General features: G+C 45.2%; 1 protein-coding gene across 2 annotated transcripts in view; it reads left to right on the forward strand.

The window, feature by feature from the left end:
- SGCD (sarcoglycan delta) overlaps positions 1 to 10,456 on the forward strand; it is a 258,375-nt gene extending 247,919 nt beyond the window's left edge. The window contains exons 9-10 of one of the 2 annotated variants that reach the window (XR_012675910.1): positions 369 to 4,469; positions 6,578 to 10,456. Coding sequence is in view for 1 of the 2 variants with exons in the window: in XM_075164266.1 (XP_075020367.1) it covers positions 369 to 542 (174 nt within the window). In the remaining variant the exon portion in view is untranslated. Of the gene's footprint in view, positions 1 to 368 lie in introns of both variants that reach the window. The other variant, XM_075164266.1, reaches the window with a different exon arrangement.
- Positions 10,457 to 20,691: the final 10,235 nt, after the last annotated feature.

A 20,691-nucleotide genomic window follows, 5' to 3' on the forward strand; every position in this document is an offset into this window, starting at 1 on the left:
AGTGCCAGCAGTCCCGGTGGAGGAGCAGAGTCGTTGCGTAGATGTGAACCATACACGCTCCCCACCCAGCAGTGGGGTACCTCTGGGTGGGTTGACCCAGACACGGAGGTGCCCCAGGAAGCTACGAGCCAAGAAAACACGGTGGGTAGGTTAGCAGAAACAAACTGGAGGTCTTAGGTGGCTCGTGGTGAAGGCAGATCATATGTTCACCCTGATTTGAGTCAGACTTTCCCATCTTCATACACTTGCCTACCCAGTTTTTGTAGCAACCGAGTTGTCCGAAGGAAGCTTCTTTAAACACAAGATCAAAAATAACATCTCTCCACTAATTCTCTCTCTCTTTCTCTCTCTCCCCCCTCCGACTTCAGATAATGTTGAATTCTGCAAAAATCAAACTACCTAACTTGCCTCAAGGATCTTCCTCTTCTGCAGGGTCCAGGCAAAAAATCTACGAGCTCTGTGTGTGTCCCAATGGGAGGTTATTTCTGTCTCAGGCAGGCACTAGCTCGACCTGCCAAATAAATACAAGCGTCTGCCTTTGAGAGACAATTTGCAGTGGGGCATCGCAGGCAGCACAAAAGCCAGTTCTGGTCTCACAGATTGCCGCTGCCAACTATTTTTACTAGAACACAGAAAGCCTATCAAAGACTTTTTTTGTGTGTGCGCGCGCGTGTGTGTGAATATATATAAAAAAATATATATAAAATATATATATCCTCTGTATAAAATGATGTTTCAGTACAAGGAATCCCAGGGTGACCCTGTTACATTTGTGTAGCATTTCTCTTTCCCACACCAAAATTTACTGGTACAATCTGCTGAATTGGACTTGATGCTCCCCTGAACCTTTCCGTATTAATATAGTCTAATGATCACTCCTCGTTTTTGATCATGTTCTCAGAGCAATGGGATTGCTGGCTGGGCAAGATGCTGGAACCGATGTAGACCCACCAACATACAACGGGAAGAGAAGCATCTCTGATTATTTTTGCACCATTAAATCAGTGGCATGGGGAAAAAAAAAAAAAAAAAGCCAGATGTGCTGTACTGATCACCTAGAGTGATCCAAGATACCTAAGATTAAATTACACTCTTTAATTTTCAACTGAAGCATGGCTCCCTGTTGGGAGACATGGGTTGCACTTGGCCAGTGGAAAAGTCCAGATCTTGCTGGAATAATCATGTATTTTTCTGAAGGGTTTTGAGACTTGCCTGTGCATGGCCAAGGATGCTTTGTGCTATTCAGATGTGATGCATCAGCTCTAACCCTAACCTAAAGTCATCTCTGTGCTATCAAAACTGGCTTTGCATTTAGGTCTTGGAAGGAAAAAAAAATTGTGAAAGTTGGACTAAATAGAAAAATCCTGAACCACCTCAGTTAACAGGTGTCCTGGATCACCCTTTCCATTAGCACCTTTAATTTTGAAAAGATTTGAGATACCATGTGAAGGGTGAAGATTTAAGATTTGGACGTCACCTATCAATACCTATAAAAAGGGAAAAAATTACCTTTTCTACCCATAGATAGAGAGAAATTAATACAAATTAAATGTGTATTGCCAATGCTATGCCAGAATTTTTGTCATCTTTCTTTTCGGGATATACAGTCTAAGGTCACTTAGATTTGGTGAAGCTTGCAAATATCAGAGATGCTGACAATAAAACAGACTTTTTTTAAGGATTTATAAAGATTGTGACAAAGCCAGATTACTGGAAAGCAAGGGCTTTGGGTGCTGGTTCCTCTAGAATTTGAGCCCCGGAAACTCTGTGGTTGCATCTCTTCATGGGTGCATTTTTCTTTATTTAAGTCCAGGAGTCACTTACAGACAGGATTAAACGTGAAATCTGACCTGGTAACATTACTTCCACAGTTCAAGTTTTGAAAAATAAGGAGAAGAGCCCTGATCATTGAATTCTGACCCATAATTGCATCCACGTGCATGTAAAAATCCTTGAAAAACAAATGTACTAATTACTGCAAAAATATCCAAGTCGCAGTAACTCTCACAAGGACAGCAAGGTTTCTAAGCCACTGAGATGCTTTTGAAAATATTACCTCATGTGCAAATACGACAGATCTGTGCCCATTCCTAGTGATATCTAAGCAGAACTGGTATTCTTCAAGCGATCTTCAAGAAAAAATGTAGCTGACAGAAGAGTTTAGAGATAATTTAGCCCATTCCTTTTTTACAGATTTCCATGTATTTTTTTGTGGTCTGGAGAGTACCAGGGTTTGATTTTTTTTTTTTTAAACGAACAATTCTGGCTTAATCCAAAACTGACTGGACTCAAAGGAAAGATTTCTATGAAGTTTAGATTAGATGTGTTGCTGCCTAACAAAGCCACACTCCCATAAAATTTATTCCTGAAAGAGGATTGAATTATCTACTTTTATTTCAGTAATGTTTTCTGATTAATTAACAAATTCAAACTATTTGTTAATGAATTATTCCTGTAATTATTATGTCTTGAGTCAATGTTTGAATGCAAAGGGTCACCCAGGATAACAATTGTATTGGGACACAGGACTATACCATCTCTGTTCAAAGAGGGGAATTGTGCCTATGCCTTAAGTCAATGCACTCAGCAAGGAGAAGCACATCATATTTATCTTGTTATTAAAACTAGTTTATTTGGGGGGAGGGACAGGAGGGTGTCTTGGGAACTGGTTGTGCAACTTAAAACAGATATTAATGAAACGCATTAAGACTGTAGGAGCACCTAGAGCGATACAGACTTTTTTTTTACCATGTTTAATATTGCAAAATACTGCGTACGTTACCTCTGGGACTGCAACTGAAGTCCCATTCATAGTCCTACATTTACTGTAGAGTTTTTTTCCCTGTTTCATTTAATACTGATCACAAACCGTATAGGAAGCGTGGCCCAATTCATAAACAAATCCCGTGTGAGCAGTTGTGAAGACGTGCTGCAGGAAGAGTACCCTGTACAGAAAAGGAGTTGCGTCGACCTCCCCATCCCTGAGAGCATTAATGCTGCTGAGAAAGGCAGGGCTGGACGCAGGGACTGACCCAGCAGGGACGCTGCATCCTGATTCCCGTGCTCCGCTCCCGAGAGGCTGGTGGCCCAGTCCTCCTCCCCACCCTCTGAGGCTGCTCTGCTGAGGATTTCCATCCCAACAGATTAATTCTGAGTGGCTGGTCTTCTCAGCTGGGCTCTTGGATGAGGTTGTCACCTTCTCGTATCACGAAGGCCACGACACTGCTTAAGGACATTCAACCATTTATTTTGGTATGAATTTCTGTGGGGGAGCTGTTAGGGAACGACCTTACACATCCGTGCCATCGGTGCAGACGCTCCTCTGAGGTGAACAAAGGGTACCTTAATTATGTCTACGTAAAGGAATTCTAGTTGCTTCAATGCATTTTACAATCATGTTTCCATCTTAAAAAGCATAAAATGATACGCTGTGTTGAAAGATGAGGAACTGTTGCTAGAGAGATTGACCCCGTATAGAGACTTGTAAATCCTTGGAGCCCCACTTGAGTTTTAAGACAGCGGTTTAGACGATGCTGCCTGCGCTTGCGTTGGCCACGCGATGATTCCCTGGTGAGTGGCAAACCAGAGCAAACAGGACTGTGTGTCTGAGATCCCAGGGAAAAAACCAGGCATTTTGTTTAAAAAGCAGCATGCAAACCCATCCAGCTCTCTCCCGCTTCATAGTTTGTTGGGGCTGTTGTGGCGTGACCGACTCAGCTGGTGGATGAGGCAAACGCGCGAGAGCCCCTTTTCCTCCTGCCTTGCCCCGAAATCCCTCGCAGTTGCTGTACCTGTATGGGTTGGTTTTCCCTCAGCCCATTTAAGGGAGAGCCTCCCTGGCTGGAATTTCGTCCGTATGCTCTACCTGCCGTCGATAAAATGCCAAAAACAAACCAGGGTGTGTGTATTTCTTTATGAATCGGGCCTGCAAGTCAGTTCGTTTGAGCATTTGCTGTTTGGGGAGGTGATGTTTATCTCAAACCGGAGTTTAGTTTTACCTCCCGACGCCAAGGCAAGGCTGCGGTGGGTGGTGAATTGTTTCTGCCGAGCTCGATGGAAGGGATGCCGACGACTTCGCAGCCTGAGCTATGACAGGAGCTGGATAGGTGAAAATTCGGGGTGCTGACGGCAGTGGAAGCACTGCCAGCCCGTGGGGTGGCTGTGGGACCCAACCCTGATTCGTCCCTGGGTGCAAGGCTGCATTGCAGCTGTGAGCATTAAAACCCCATTGAAATGCTGATCAGGGGACTGTGCTACTAATGTCAATATACCATAGGCAACCATGAATACTGCAGTTGAAGATAAATGCGTTTATGTATTGTAACTCTTAATTTTATAGGGCTTGGGGACCTTGTTAAATTTGCTTTAAATGTGACACTTCAGTAAGCAGTCCGGAAGGTGACTGTCAGTGCTCTCCTGTACACCAGTACCTTATCCATCGGTAGTGTATGGCCCTTCTGCTGTCACAGGTGAGTTAGGATGGTTTTTCTAAGGCAAAAAGACTTTGTCATACTGACTATACAACTGTATCCATCCTCCAGGTTTCTTTGTGGGGTTTTTTTGGTCTGGTTTTTTTTTTTTTTTACAGTTTTTGAAGTATACTGCCCAGTAGTCAGTGAAATAGGTAGCTTAAGAGTACAAAGAAATGTTAACACTAAAGGAAGTCATGAAAATGGGAAGACAGTAACTACTAAATATGTATAAGGCCTCTCCTAGGTATACTTTTTTTTAAAAACAAGCATGCATGAGAATGACTTATATTTGGTTCTCTCAGTCATGTGCTGTCAAACAGCTGTATTTTGAGAGGGTTTTTTTTTTCTCCTTTAATCAGAAATATCACATACATGCACAAACAAAAAAGTTTAAGGCATAAACCTAAAAATACCATCTGCAATATATAGTATAGCAAAATTATGTCTAAATAAAAAAAAAACCTCCCTAGAAATTTCTCCAAGCTTAAAGAGAGATTCCTGTAGAACTTGTGAAGACGTCAGGTTAGTTCACAACATACCTAGTCTGCAAATACAGATGTTCTTAAAGGAAATTAGCTTTTGTTGTCGTAAGATGCGCACACACATACACAAATATATATATACACACACACACACACACTCACATACACTTGTTTACAACAAAAGCCAGTTTTCTTTATATTTGTTGTTATGGCTTTAAGTTTCACGTTGCAAAAGAGAGTGAGACAAAGACCAAAGACTTACAGAAATTCATCCCTTCTCTGGTTGCTCTCACACCTGAAATGCATTAACTTTAATGGTGCTTTTTCGAACCGGGCAAGAAAAACACAGGTTTATTGCCAAGCTGCGCTTGAGAGAGTAAAGTGGCAGGAAAACTCTAACTTCGTTAATGGGGAGAAAAGAAAATAATGTGAAAAATCTTTAAATGTGTACAGAGGGCAAGGTTACCTGAAATTTGAAATGTGAAGAAATAACCCAGAACACTAAAAGACATCATCCTGGGCTGAAAGTATAAATAAACTGAGTAAAGGCTACTGGCTGTTCACTTACCTGCACTCGAGCATTAGCAGATCAGGAACTGCAGTACCAGCTTCGTGAAGAGGAGTAACTGTGCCGTAATGATTTCATTTTAAAAGTGCATACAGTAAAAACAAAAAAAGTTAGAGGCTGTGTTCTTTTTTCTTTTTTTTTTTATGGCTGACATTTTAAATTTTGAAATGTCATCCAGAATTCACCCCAGCAAACGCAGGGCATGTTCCTGCAAAGCTTTGCCAAGCACTGGATTGGTGCTTTGCGAATGCGAAAATACCAGCCTTTTTATTGCCACTGCTGTTAAGGAACACAACCCCGGCAACATTTCCGTTTTTCCCCATTTTAACCTTTTTCCTCAGTTCTGAAATTGCTGTGTAATATTTGGGTAGCCAGTGTCCTGCCACGCATGGGGCTGCGTGCAGCAGCCCCCGAACCCCCATCATGTCGCTTCTCGATCTCGCATACCCCCAAAAACCAAAACCTGCGTGTAGCAGTGGCACTAAGCTGAAATTTGGGACTTTTAGCTAAATCCTGCAGTGCGATTGCAGTGTTTTCACAGCTGATGTAGCTGAGTTTACGGCTGAGTGGGGCAGGGTTAAACACTGACGTGGTGCTGATGAGATTATTCCAGAGTGGAGTGAATTAAACAAGGCAGGTAGGAGGGAGAGGGAAGAAATGCTGAGAGACGTCACCCTAATCACGGTAATGCAGCAAACTTCTCTGTTTACACTATTATACTTTAGATTAATAACATCCATTTTACTAAATATGGTAGCAATTACGCCTGATCTTTCATGGTGCACAGTGGAATTACTGTCACTGAAACCACTTACAGCTTGGGCTGTTCAAGATTGCTAGGGTGTTGTTTCCGTCCACAATAACCACAGTGGCTTGGGGCTTAGACGGAAATTACAGTGAATAGCTTGTATTTAGAAAGCTTTTAAGTCTGCTGTGGTTGAGGAGCCTATGGTTATGTACATACAGCCCTGAGGCTTTATCATTTCAGACTCTCTTGTCCTGCCATTTGAATTGTATTGTGCCCTTGTGAAAAGCAACACACTTTCTTTATACAGGAAAAGATGGATATTTAAAGCTGCAGGATTTTTATCCGAAGCGAAGAAGAAAATATAATCGTAGCGCACCACCGAGGTTTCCCATCCAAGCCACTTTAAATTAGAGGGTGAGTCCCTTAAAAATTAATTTGCTACAAGTGTAATTCCTGCGGGAATGTTAGCACTGGTGTCACTCCCGGGAAATGTCTCACCTTATACATTCAGTTCAAAGCCGCGCGGTGGCTGGGATTCTCTGCCACCAGTCGGTACCGATGGGCTGCCTATTCAGAGGAAGCCAGATTTCCTTTGAGGCAACTCATCTCCGTGGATTGAGTTTTTGTTAGTTTTTGACCAGAATTAAAAAATAGGAAGGATATACCCACTGTGAAGTGATACATAACTGTATGTTTGTCTCGCATTTAGTTGGTTTATTCTTTCTGCCAGCAAGAGAAAATATCAGAAGGAGAAATTTGTGCAGAAGTGTTACATTTACATGGTGCCCTGCTACCAAATGCTTTAGATAAAAACATGCAGCCTTAGTTAAACAGTCTTTTCTTCTAAGATTAAAAAGGACTCTTTGGAGCCTTTCAACAGGTCCTACCCAAATGGAAAGTCTCACCATTTCTAACATATTTGCCATTATAGGAATAGGCCCATTGCAAAGTATAGGTCATGTGCATCTTTGCATGTAACAGGAATTTTAAATGGCATTGTACTCTCACATTTTTGCCCCATTCAAAAGGCTTAACCACCAATAGGAGATAAAGCGTTCCAAAGCCTGCTACTGCTAAATGCATTATCCCTTTCTAAAGCGATGCAGTTTCTTTGGTCTTTTAAAAATTTCCTCATAACGGAGTCCTTGAAACATCTTGAGGCAGGCTTACGCTGGAGAGCAAAAGAATAATTATTTGTGGGCGGTTCTATTTTTATCGAAGGCTGGATGAAAAAAATGTTGCTGTTAGAGCTTCTCCCACACTTACTTAGCTGCAAACACCACCACCCCTTAACACTACGGCTAGATTTCTCTAGGGTAGCTGCCTGTAGAGCAGGGAGTTAGTTCCTTCGCTAAGTCAGAGCCTGATAATTTTGTCTTCATCTGGGTTCTCCTCTGGGCTTGTGCACTCGGTGTCAGTGCTATTATTCATGTAGCAGGTAATGAAACACTTTGGCAGTATTAATGATTTTACAGATGATACGTATCTGCAGTTTAAGTGGTATAAATAATGCTGGTGGTTGCTGGTTGCTGTTCTAACAAGCCTTGGACCACCTTGAAGGCATCGGCAGTAATTCCAGAAGGTGCAGCTGAGCAGCTCTTAAAGCCACCGCTGCTTTGTCCTGGTAATCCTGTACAGCATCCGAGGGGATGCCGTGGGGATGGTACCCTGGTACGCTGCCTCCGCTCGGGAAGCCTGCGAGGTGGGGGAGGCTGGTGGGTGGCTTTGCCCTTTCTCGTTATCTCCATCCCATTGCCCGGTCCTCTGCATCAGAAGTGGCAGCAAGGCCTGGTGCCTGCCTGGGGAGGCTGGGCTGGAGCCGTGCAGCAGGGCCACTCACAGCACAGGGATTTGACTCTGTAGCTGGTGTAAATCAGGATTTGGCTCCATTTAACTCACTGGTAGCCTACACCGCCTGGGGGTTTGGCCCTAAAGGTTTAGCACTTTTTGTGAACTCAAAAGGAAGAGTTTGGCTGCCCTGTCTAAACCCCAGCCTGGGTGCTCCTGGGGACAGCAGGGACCCCTCATGCCTCTGGGGTCTCCCTGTCACGTAGGTGCAGATAAAGAGCTCAAGCCGCTGCCTGAAACCGGAGGCATGTTCATCCAGCTCGGCTCCTCGTCGCCACCACGAACCATCTGGAGTTGAGCTGGGGGTTGGGTGGGCAGCGCGAGAAGCAGCGGGCGGGCGCGGGGCTCTCGGGTGCGCCGGAGCTCGGGCAGGGCGCGCTGCCGCAGGGTGGCTTTGGCAGGGCCGGCGCTGCTGGAGGGGTTCGCTTTCCTGTCCCCTTTCGTGGGTTACCGGAGAGAGCACAGAAGTTAAGATGAACAGGACCTGCCCTTGCTCAGCAGAGTAAGAGCGTGCCAGAAACCTCATGAAGAGCAGATCTGAGCAATTATGTCCTATGTTTGTACAGCATTCACACCTGGATTTCTCCCTAGATCAGAGCTTTTCCTGAGCTGTGACCCAGATCTCGGTCTGGATCTGCGCCATGCAGTAGTTTGGGAGCAGGGAAGGGATTGACCTGCTGGATCTGACTCAGATCCCTTTGGGTTTGGGGTTGGTTTGTTTTGGTTTTTTGCCCACCCCTTATTTGAATTAGTTTCCTTGTGCACGATGCCAATAGAGTTGTCGATATTAACACAACAAACGCTCCGCGTAGGTAGACCCAGCAGTAAAACAACATTCAGTGCGAGTCAAAGCAAAACCCCGTTCATCTACAGCAGTAGCATAAAAGGCATGACCCGTATGCTATAGCAGTTTTCATCTGTGATGGTAAAATACCTTGTCTGACCTCTACTCTGATAACCACCAATGACCTTGATCGTGTAAACAGGACAAAATGAATTTAAAGTCTTATCACAGTTCTCATTAAGAAATTCAGATTCGTTTGGCTTTTTTCTTTTTAATTTATGTATGTGTGTGATTGTGTGGGAAAATATAAAGCTTTTTTGTATCAAATAACATCAATCCTTGCACACTCTATGCAAAATTTTGTAAGCATTGCAATAATGCTATGAATTACACAAGGAACTATTTTAACTTTATTACACTTTCTGTATAAAAAAATTTGTATTTAAATGATTTCAATTGCAATCTTGTAAAATATATTAATAAAATAATGATTGTTAAGAAGGAAAGAGATGTTGAGGGTTTTTTTGTTTGTTTGTTTGAGCATGGCAAACATGAATTAGACCTCAAACTTTCATATGTCTGTACGATATGTCTGTATATCTGTATATCCGTAGGATATGCCAGACTGGATCACACTAGTGATCCATTTCACAGCATCAAGTCCCTGAATATATTCATACCAAAAATGCTGTAGAGGACAGAATGAGAATCTCTGCGGATGGCTGTCAGAAGAAAACCTGTCGTCAGCAAAACAAAAAATCTTCCCTTTGGGGAAAGTTGAGTTACCGTCTTGCTTACAGTTTTGTTGAACTTCTCACCCTTGTCCTAGCTTTAGAGTCTCACAGCCAAGAAGTGTTGCAGGCATTGAGGTCCTGCCTGAGCGTCATAAACCGCTCCGAGAGGATCACTACCTCTCTCGGTAGAGGGGATCTGGTGCTGCTTGTGCTCCAAACCAGCAGGAACTCGAGGTTTTCCAAGGGGGACCAGAGGTGGGTGCATGCGTCTGGGAATGAGCCCCTCCCTGTGCACAGTGTGGGGAGCACGACCTCAAGTCTGCCTGCAAAAAAAATAATAATTAAAAAAAAAAAAACCCAGCAGCCTGGACCAACTCACAGAAAGCCCCTTGAAAACCTCTGGCTGCTTTAACGATCCATCAGTTTTATTTTAATTGGCTAACTAATCAGATGCTCATGGGTGACCCTGCACGTGCCAGGCAATCACTTGTGAGGGCTTTTTGCGGGAGCTGGGTTTTGAATATGAATTTGTTCGCCCTGGATTTTGTCAGTAAATGAGAGCATTGATTGAGGCTCATTATCTGAACGAATAGCAAGAATTCAATCCGGCTGAAAAGATGTGCGTGCCTTCCCAGTGCACAGAGAGTACGAGCCCAGTCCTCGCAGCTGAGACACTGCCAAAATCCAGGCTGTAGGGGTACTTGTTTACCAGTTTGTAGGGGCTACTGTTTACCGGGCTTCAAATAAGTTCACTCAGTACTGTGCGGTGGGCACGCACAGTCTTTCTCTCACTCGCTGGGTTTTGGACTCCTTGCACTTTTTTTTTAAAAAAAAAAAAAAAAAAAGACATCTTTCAGCTGAACTTCAGCTGCAGTTCTTGGCCTGAATTTGGAATTTCTAGCAAACTGACAATGAAATAATTCAGGAATTAACCCCGATTAAGAAGCATGTTGGCAGGAACTTCACAGCACCCGCAGGAGATGCAGCTCTACGTAGCTGCATGGGCAGCACCCAGCACTGCCACGGCAGGCAGCGGCCGGCTCCTTCCCCAGTCCCAGCAAATTCCTCATCAGCTGCCTGTAAATGTGTTGTGATTTAAGCAGTGAGTAGTTATGAAATTCAGCCTTAACAGCAGCATATTTGCAGTGCCCCATGCTAGAAATGCAAAGTGCGGTACTCTGTAGCAACAATGTTAACCATTTTTTAAAGCCTGGGAAGCTGTAGTTAAAAACAGGATTTGTCTTTCAAAATTGACACCTGGGAAAATTATCAAAATGTGATTTCTTCCCAGGTATCTTGCCTTTCACTTTTTAAGAAATACTTCCCAATTTTTGCTTTCTTTCCTTTCTACCCCTGTAAGTAATTAATTGTTCCTTTTTTTGTTCCCTAAATAGCAAACAGAAAAGATGAACCAAACAAAAAAAAGAACTACAAAAGCAGAAAAAAAATCATTGAGATGAAATGAGTCCATTTCATACTCTGTAAAACGATAACAACTTCAACATTTTAAAATTTTATGTGCAGCCAGGTTTTTGTATTCTTCATCTACGTCTAGTACAGGCAAGTTACTGCTGTTGCAGTTCAGTTGTTAAATCAGGGTGATTATTTTTATTTTTATGAACAGTGTCCGGAAATCAGTGATCAGAAGTATCTGTTTTTAACAGTTTTTCTCCAGTGCTGTGACCTTGATTTTTCTCTCCTTAAACTGAACAGAAAAATCCTCCTGAATTCAGTGATGAAGGTTCAGACCTAAATAGCTCCACTGCCAAATGTATCCCAGAGGAAAATTATATGGCCTCATTTAATAGGGAAAAGGCAAGAAGTCTGGCCAGCAGCTAGCACTTGGCTCTTTGCTGCAGTCATTTCAGAATAAAAAAGCAGAGTGTAGGTAGTCTTGAAATATTTGATTCACACTATTGGGCTATTGTAATATACATTACTGATATGATCTGCACTTTTTAAAATTGAGGTTTGTGAATAGCCCTTCACATAACAGCTCTGCTTCAGGCCATCATACAACTAAGCTTGTACCATCAGCTGTGGTATTTTCCCTTTCACACCTACAGGGACATTTTTCTACCCTACTTCTAGGCTTTGCTTTCAGTCTCATAAGCAGCACGGCCATGCAGGCAGAGAAAACCCACTGCCTCCTCGCCGGGGAATGCATGTGACCATCTGCTTTGCTCCATTCAGTGGGTGCATGTAGGGAGGGGAAAAAACACAAAACACCTTTTAAATCTCTGAAATAACCTCATTTGGCTTGCTTTTCTGCTCCCCCCCTCTACAGCGTGCAGCTGCCGAGGCAGAGTTGGGGGCAGCCCGGGCTCCTGCCGGGGCTGGATCCCTCCTGGGGCTCCTGGTCCCACCTCTCCTTCTGTGACAGCCCTGTTCCCGTGCCGCTGCTCAGGCTAGGCAACAAATACTGTAACCCACAAGGAGACAATAAGACCTCAGTGCTGCTCAGCGTTTCAGCACCTTGTCAAACAGAAGACCACATCCGCATTACCTGGCCTAAACTCTACCTACAACTTCAGTAGCTGAGAGCCCAAGCCAGCCAAAGGACGCTGAACATGACTGGGGTGGGATTTTACTAGTTGAATATGGGTCTTACATCTGCTTTGCCAGACTGGGGAGATCTAAAAACCAAACCAACAAACAAACCACACAAAAAAACCCCCAGTACCTGCACATGCCAAAAAGTGCTGCTGTATCTCCGAATGGCTGCCACTCTGAGCCTCCCTCCTTCGTCCAGCCAACGTGCCACGTCTCCCGCCCCGGGGGATGGGGCTCTGGTGGAAGTTGGCTGCACCATGCCCCGACGGCTGCCAACGGCTGCATCCCCAGTGCGTTCAAGACCAGGGCAGGGTGATGGGGAAACGGCCCGCTCCACCCAGCGCGGCAGGACGCAGCCCTGCAAGGACGTGGGATGCTCCGTCGCAAGACATTCCCTCCCACCACGGCAAGAAGTCTGTCAGGAGGAGCGAGGCATGGTTTTCACCCCAGTGCGTCCCACATCACGTATTTATATGGGTTTCAATGCTCTTACGGGAACAAACCGAGGAGGTGAAAATAAGCAGTGTTAGAGCTGATGTTTGTCTTAATGCCCCTGCAAACACAACCTGCCTTTGCAAACCATCTCTGCAAAGCAGCTGACTGCCAAATCCAGATGAAGAACTTCTCATTGCTTTCCAGTATCAGCAGCTTAGGAATAATAACGGACTAATTGGGAAATGTGAGAGAGAGAGAGAGAGAGAGAGAGAGCACGCACGCATGCGTGGGGATGGGGGAGCCACATTTCTGAATAATGTGTTATTTTCGTGTCAGTTGTAGCAACTCCCAAAGGCATTTGGGTATTTCCATAAACCCCAATCTCAAAAGAGAGTTTTTGCAACACAATCGTCTTAAGCCATAATAAACAAATTTGAAAATAACTATCATCTGCTATAAAGACATTGAAACATCTATAGCGGAACCATCAGGCTGTGAATGTTATGGGAGCTCTGTACGCGCGCACACACACACACGATTAACAAAGAAAGAAAGAAAGAAAAGCATTGTCACTTCCAAGAAAACCCACAACCCACCACCTACACAATGAACTTTTAAGCACAGAATGCAACATCCAATGAATTATTTATGAATTAATTTGCAATGAACAGTTTAGCAGTCAAAGGAAACATAAACTGGCAGCGCAGCCCTGCCTGGGGTGACGGCAGGGGACACGAGTGCGCTGTTCCTGTGGCAAGAAGACATTCAGCAGTATACATGATGAGGTGCACACTAAGGAAGTTTAAGACAAAAATCCAATTCCTAGCAAACACCAGCCTGATGTACTAATATGCCAACATACCCTGTGACCCCACTTGCGCGCTGCACTGGCACGTGCCATCGCTCGTCCAGTGCCAGTGACAGACAGGAGCACTTTTTGGCCTACAGAGATCTGCTGTGCCTGGAACCGCTGCGGCAGGAGTCGTCACCCGCTGCCTCGCACCTTTCCCCCGCTGCTCTGTTTTTATGCAAAGCTAAAACACAAGTACAGCGAGCTGCTGCTTAAAGGCTAATGACGGGAACAAGAAATCGGGAGGTATAAAGACCACATCCTGCTTTTAAATTAATTCTTAATAGCCAGGCTATAAAAGGGGTTGTCCCTGCCCAGTGCTGGAATGGGCTCTGCTCTGAGGGCTCCACACCAGCAGTGGCCTTTAGCATGACATTAAATTAATGCTTTTGTGGGTCCTTTTTCTCCTCCTCAGCTGGGATCCCTGGTTTGACTGTGCGGCTGCAGCCGAGCCACAGTCCTGATGCTGGCTGCGCAGCTGCGTGGAATCTCTCGGGCTAACCGGCTGCTGTGCCCCTTATTTCTCTAATGCAAACATGGATCATGGGCATAAACAAACCTGGCTGGATTCCTGGCAGAGTTGAGAATTGCATTCAATAGCTCCTGGGGCAGAGGTGATGTGGGAGCTAGCAGGAGAAGGTAGGCAGGAGAAGCTTGGGAGAAACCAAAAGCAGAGCAGGCAGGTTGCCCCAGACTGGGCTGTTCTGGGCTTGCTGCAGCTCCTGCAGCATCACCAGGCACAAGCCGTGCTGGGTCACATTCACTTGTGCAAATAGAGCAGCAGGACACTTCCCAACGTAGCTCCTGGCTTCTGTAGTTTGATCCTAGCAAATATAGCAAATAGTTTATAAATGCTTTTGGATCTTTTTTTGTTGTTTATTTCTGGAGCAACACCGGAGTCCTGCCTGGTTCCAGGGGGCTGAGATTGCTGCCCTCTTAAAGCACAGTACCGCTGAGCATGGTTTAGCTCCTCTCCTACGGTGACTTTTATAATGGTCACTTTTTTCAGACATATGCATCTCAGCTACCCTTAACGCTGGCTGTGCCTCTGTCCCCAAGCCCAGTGGTGTGGTGCAGAGTCCTGCCAGCCACATGGGGCATGGGGTTTTTTTGGCAGTGCCGCAATGTGTCACAAACCCTGGACACAAACCCCGTGTCCAGACAGCCCGCGTTTCTCTGTGGGAAGAGCAGCAGCATCGTACCCCCCGGTAGGTCTGACCCACACCTGTGTAGGCTCTGAATGATGAGGTGAAGCCATGATATTTCCCAAAAGCAAGTGAGAAGCTGCCCTTTGTGTTGTTTTCCACCAGAAAGACTGAAGGTAATAGCAGAAAGATGCTGTGATAGTTTAAAGAAAGAAGTTCACGTCATCTGACCTTGGGAACCAGGTAAAACATTTAAGACTCCTTCGCCCTTCAAACTCTGCTCAGACTGTGGCTGTTGGGAGGATGGTCGATGTTTTCCTCCTGAAGAGAGTAGACCAGGCAGAGCAGTTGAGAACAGCAGAGTCAGGAGGTGGTTTCCCAGTTCTTCTTCTTTTTCTTCCTTTCTGCTTTCTCCATTGACTTCTGGACATGAAGCCTCTTCCACGTGGGCTTGCTGTCCATCAAATCAAATACTTGGGTGGGACAAAACTGGTGAGCACAATGTGCCGAGGAGAGACCTGTTTTCTGGCAGATTTGCAGGACAAGGACATAGCACATACAACTTGTATCACAGAGAGAGGTCAGAGCACGGTGAGGCAGATGGAAGCTGCTGGGGCCCATGTGTCCCAGGGGTGAGAAAGGCAGGTAGACACAGCCACCAGCTTCCAGCAGTGACTGGTGGATCGATCTTGTCACTTTTTTCCCCTCGGACATGGTGGGGTGGGGGGGATATCAACCAAACTTAGGCCTCATTCATTTCCTTCTTAGTTTTCTCTTTCTGATTTGATTTTTGGATCTCTGTGAATGACCACTCTTAGGGAGCTCAGTAGAGACTCTTCCCCCACTGCCAGTTTAAGACATACCCACTGCTTTGCTCTTTCCTTCTTCAAGAAGATGATGGGAGACAGCAAAAAATGACAGCAGAAATATTGAAAGCTCTGCAACCCTAGAGCAAGTTCAAGCAGTTCCCACTGAAACCTGTCTACATATAGAGTGTCACTCCCATTTTTAAGAGAGCGAACAGCCAGCTTAAAATGAAAGGGCCAAAGTCTGGCATGACGTGAATGACAGTTTGGATCCAGATTCATCCAAACCGTAGGCTGATTTGGCTTAGGAGAGTTGATGTGGGCTACTCACTTCCTGAGAAATACAAGACTAAAACAGCCACCAGGGCCAAACCAGGAAGGCTAAAAATAAAGAAATAATGAAATAATAATCATCTGAGGGCTACTGCCCTCAGAAGACTATTTTCATCTCTGCTTTGCATGAGAACTGCAAGGAGGACTTTAAGATAAGCCTTAGAAGGTGCAGGAATGAAGATGGCAGGCAATTCAGGGTAAACAATCCATTCAATAAATTACAATGAATTATTTGCAATTAAAAAACATTTATAAGCTGCTAAATGCCATTAACATTGCATGGCCTATATAAAGTGACCCCTAATTGCATATTAAAGAAGGACCTGTCTTTTTATGTTTTCATCTCACCACATAAAAAATAATTAGGTGAGGAGCACATTGCCCAAACCGGCCCTCCGTGCAGCAGGCCGCAGGCTGAAAGCTATAATGCACATGTTGTAGCACTTTGGGCTGCAGCAGAAATCTGGATGCAACAGGAGTAAATGCAGCGTGCTTGGGACCACTGAGAAACTGGGTTCCTCCATCAGATGCAGAGCTGACCTAGCACTGGAATGGCTTCGGTGTCGTGTACCAGAAGTCACTGCCAGGCGGTTCTAAAGTTACATGGACTGTAGAAAATAACTGCATCTGACCTGACCGCAATTACTCACTCAATTTATGAGAGCAGTTAGGACTTGGGGATATTGTTATTTTACTGTCAACAGAATGGAAAGAACAAGCTTCATCGCACATGCCTGGTCCTTGACTTAGGAGGACCTAAAGAGAGACCAGAAATGTTAACTCCACCTCCTACCATCCCAAAGAAATGGAGAATTACCGGTCACCGAGTCTGCATCAACCAAACACCCATCAGCCAGCTACCAGCCAGCCACGTTGTGCGGTGCGGGAGCCCAAGGTATGTGCGCAGCTGCACCTGAATGAAATAGTTAAAAGCCATCATGAGAATGCCTAGGCTGCAAATCCAGAAACACTCTGGCAAATCTAGAAGCAATTGCTCTTTGGTCAAATCTAGAAAAGAATACGCTCCTCGGAGGATATCGCGACAGAGTGACACTGGAACTGTCCCGGCTCATTTGGCTCTATGCTGAGATTAAGTCATATATAATGTTCTTGTAAAATACTCAGTTGGTTGCAGTTGGATAAATGGCCAATTCTAAATGATCCTTGCTGGACTGCAAAATCCATTAGGCAGTGATTTCCCACCTTGGATTTTTTCTGTGCCCCTCAAGATTTCTCACTCTTGGAATTTGTCACGTCCACAAGAAATTAAACATAGTGCATTGTTCTAGTAGCAATTTCTCTGGCTTCCCTCAGTCCCAGAAGCCAAGTGGAGCCTCCTGGGGTAGTTTGCTTGCAGTGGAAAAGACTTAAAACCTGACAGTTTTCACTGAAAAAAAAAAAAACCTTGGATGAAGTTAAAGAGGGGATTCAGCTTACACTAAACGCACAGAAACCCAGCACAGCACAGGAAAGGCAGTCGTCCTCCACCAAACAGCAGCAGACAAACTTCTTGCTCGGCACGAAGCAGGCTGTGATGTCGGGCGCGTCCATCCCCCAGCATCGCCCTGCAGCAGGCGGCAGCACCCGCACTCAGCACCTCGGGGCTGGGGCAGACATCCCCGCCCTCGCTGTCATTAATGAGAACTCGGAGCCGGAGTGGGGAACTACAGGTCTTTAATGTAACAACAGGTCACCTAGCAGGCGTTAGAAGCTTGTTGGGACAAGAAAAAGGCCTGTCTGCATTAGACTGCTAACAACTAGCTTTAACTTGCATTTTCCAGGTAATATTGTTTCAGCTTAAGCCTTTTAGGAAGCTGTTGACCTTAGCAAAAATCCCTTTGAACAGGAAGGCGCAAGCGAAAAGATAGCTGAAAGAATTAGTGATGAAATGGTATTTCCTGATCCAGGAGTGCCAAGGCTAGGTCTGATTTCAGTGGGAGCGTTCACGTCCCTCGAGAGAGGCAATGCTTCTGAAGCGGCCACTGCAAGCTGCAAAGCAGCTCCCTCTCGGGGGCGGCCGCAGCCGAGCCAGCGCGAGCAGGGTGGGTTTTCTGTTCATCAGCAGGAGACAGATTTGGAGGGGGATTTTTTACATGCTGCACGGAGAGGAATTTCCAGAGAAATTAAAGCTTTTTCTCTTCTGGCTCTGGAGGTGGTGTTCAGGACTTCACCCAGCATTCAGCTAGGAGATGGTTCTGCCTGGAGTGAGAGTTTAAAAGCTTCAGAAGAACAAGAAGTGCCGTTCAGCCATTTCAGTTATTTAAAAGCCCAGAGACAAGGTGTGCTGAAGGAGTGGGGGAGCATATGAAAGTCAGAGGTGAGACTGGAAAAGCCCTTTATTCCACTTAGGGTCAAGACCACACCAAGGCACTTCAGTTGCTGGTTGGGGAAAGGCTGCACAAATCATAGAGGAGGTGCTGGCAGTTCCCTCGTTGGAGTAAAAGCGTTGCCAATGGCATCCTTTGCATCTTTAAAGCCCTTGGCTCTAATTGTAGCATGGCCATGCTTGAATAAACAGTGCTAGGATTACAGTCATTGTGGAAAATGGGATGGATTACGTCCGAGTCTGCCGGAGAGGGGAAGCTAGTTCTGGCTCGGCTGGGCGGGGGGAGCTGGCACAGAAAGCCTCTGACGTCCTGACACCTCTCCGCAATGATTTCCCTCAAGATGAGAGGGCTGATTAGGTGCAAAGAGAGAGGCTAAAGCAGATTGAAACATCCCTTATGCAAATGCTCCGTTTAAAGTCAATGCATGCAGCCTAAGCTGATGGGCTTGCAGCCTCTTCAGCAGTCAGTTCTGCAGAGGGTGGGAAGTCAAGGGCGTCTGCTGTCCCCCCAGAAGGGAGCAAGACTCCTGGGGACCAGGAATAGTTCCCACTCGTGCAAAGAAATCCAACCTTCAGGCAAATCCCAGGCTGGGAGTCTGGCTAGAGCAAGATTCTGCTGCCAAGACACTCAACGCTCACACAGCTTATCGCTTACCTTGTGGTGTTCATTGTCTTTGATAACGTGTTTAGTGAACCCCAGGTAGATGGCTGAATATATGAGCTCCGTCCCATAACAGTAACAGCCACAGGCAGTGCTGGGAGGCCCAGCCCTCCAGGTCTTTATCTTTATAGCTAAGCAAGTTCTGAGTCTTTGGAAGAAATGCTCTGACTACTCTTAATTATTGATCACTGAAGCCAAGCTTCTATGCCCTGGACATCTGCTGCTGCGTGGCAGATGTGAAGACAGTGTCAAAATGGGACAACAGGGTTAGAAGACAAGCAAATATCACCATTGTAATGAGAACTGGTATTTTGCATGGCTAGTCCGTCTTCCTTCATGCACAGAAAGATAAATTGTATGGAATGGCGCCCTGGAAGGACAGTTCCTTCACTACCTTATTAATCCTGAGAGTCAAAAGTTAAACACAGCAGACAAAACACATATAGGACTAGTGCAATGTTGGAACAACATCAAACCAAAAGGGCCTCCATCTCTGGCTCTCATTCCTCTTCCCTTTCTGGCCAGACGGAGCATTCCCTATGCGCATGCGTTGGGGAGAAGTGAGGAAGCAAGGAGCCTTCAAACCCAGTACTATCCCAGAAATAACAATTACTTCTCAAGAAACAGAACTGGAGGCCTCCAGCATTCAGACTTGGCTCATTCCAAAGGAAGGAAAATAACAGCACAACTGAGCAGTAGTAGGAAAAGCCAGCTATTTTTAGTATGGTTCTTGGGGGCAACTGAACACAAGTTTGAGTTTAGCTCCTGTCTCCAAGAAACTTGGGACTTGCCCCAGAATAAAGATAAGCTGGGGCGATGAGTCCAAAATCGTGGGGGTGGACGATGCTCCATCCAAGACTGCTTTATTCTGCCTTTCTTTTTGAAATGCTACTGTACTACCTCTGGTTTCTCCCTGGTGCACCTCCTAAGATGGTCCTCTCAGCCTGACGCTGAGCAACACACACAGTTGTGAATTGTACACTAGGTAACGAGATGCCAGGCGCATGGAAAACCTGACAGGCAATGTTCTCAAGTTGTCTGTTAATTACCAATGTTTGCTTAGCAAATAGCTGTTAAAATGCCTCAGTGCACTGACTTTTCTGGGACCACTTTGCTTTTCCCAGATGTTCAGCTGGCAAAAGACTGACAGATGCCGTCCTCTGATTATTTTCCCTCTAACTGGAAGGAGTTTGGAAATGTTGATTTGACATTCCCTACAGTAGATTCTGCAGACATCGTCAGACACCTCTGAGATGCAAAAAGTTGCTTTCCAAAATGATAAAGGCAAGCAGGTAACATGAATTTAATGTGGAAACAGCATTCTTCCACCCCCTGGCTAGACATGAAACCATCATGAGGAGTAGCAGAGAGAGATAATGTCTGGTTGTACAGAGACTAACCCTGAGGCTGGTCTGAGTGAGTTCACCTAGATCTAGCCCAAGAATTTAGAGATCTGAGTTACCTCCAAGGCAGAATTAACATTTGACATATAGTTAGGTAGGACAAAAGAGCTGAACTTCTCCATTCAGGGCCCTGAAACTTCTTGTTTATGCCAATACCTCTCACTCGATCAGAGCAGCCAAGCTGGCACAGACTTGGAAACATCAGTATTCAGCGAAGTGCTATTACTTCTGGCTTCTAGCTGCAAACTGAAACTCGGGCCAAATTTATGAATTTTCAGTCTTATGATAAAATTAGACAGAGCAAACTATTTGAGGAAGATTGACTTTGGGACCAATGCATCAGGCTGGAGTCCAGGAAACCTCGTGCTTAGAACAATTCCATATAAGCCATTTAGTATCTCTGTCTGCAGCTCTATTCTGGGATTAATACATTTCTTGGGAGATTCTTCTCTAACGCATAGAGAAATAATTAGCACGAAGAAGCTTCAGATAACCTGAATACAGAACCCTTTCCTAGTGTTACCCCAGCATCTATCATATTAG

The sequence above is a fragment of the Calonectris borealis genome, chromosome 15 (genome assembly GCF_964195595.1).
Source record: "Calonectris borealis chromosome 15, bCalBor7.hap1.2, whole genome shotgun sequence".
NCBI classification, from domain to species: domain Eukaryota; kingdom Metazoa; phylum Chordata; class Aves; order Procellariiformes; family Procellariidae; genus Calonectris; species Calonectris borealis.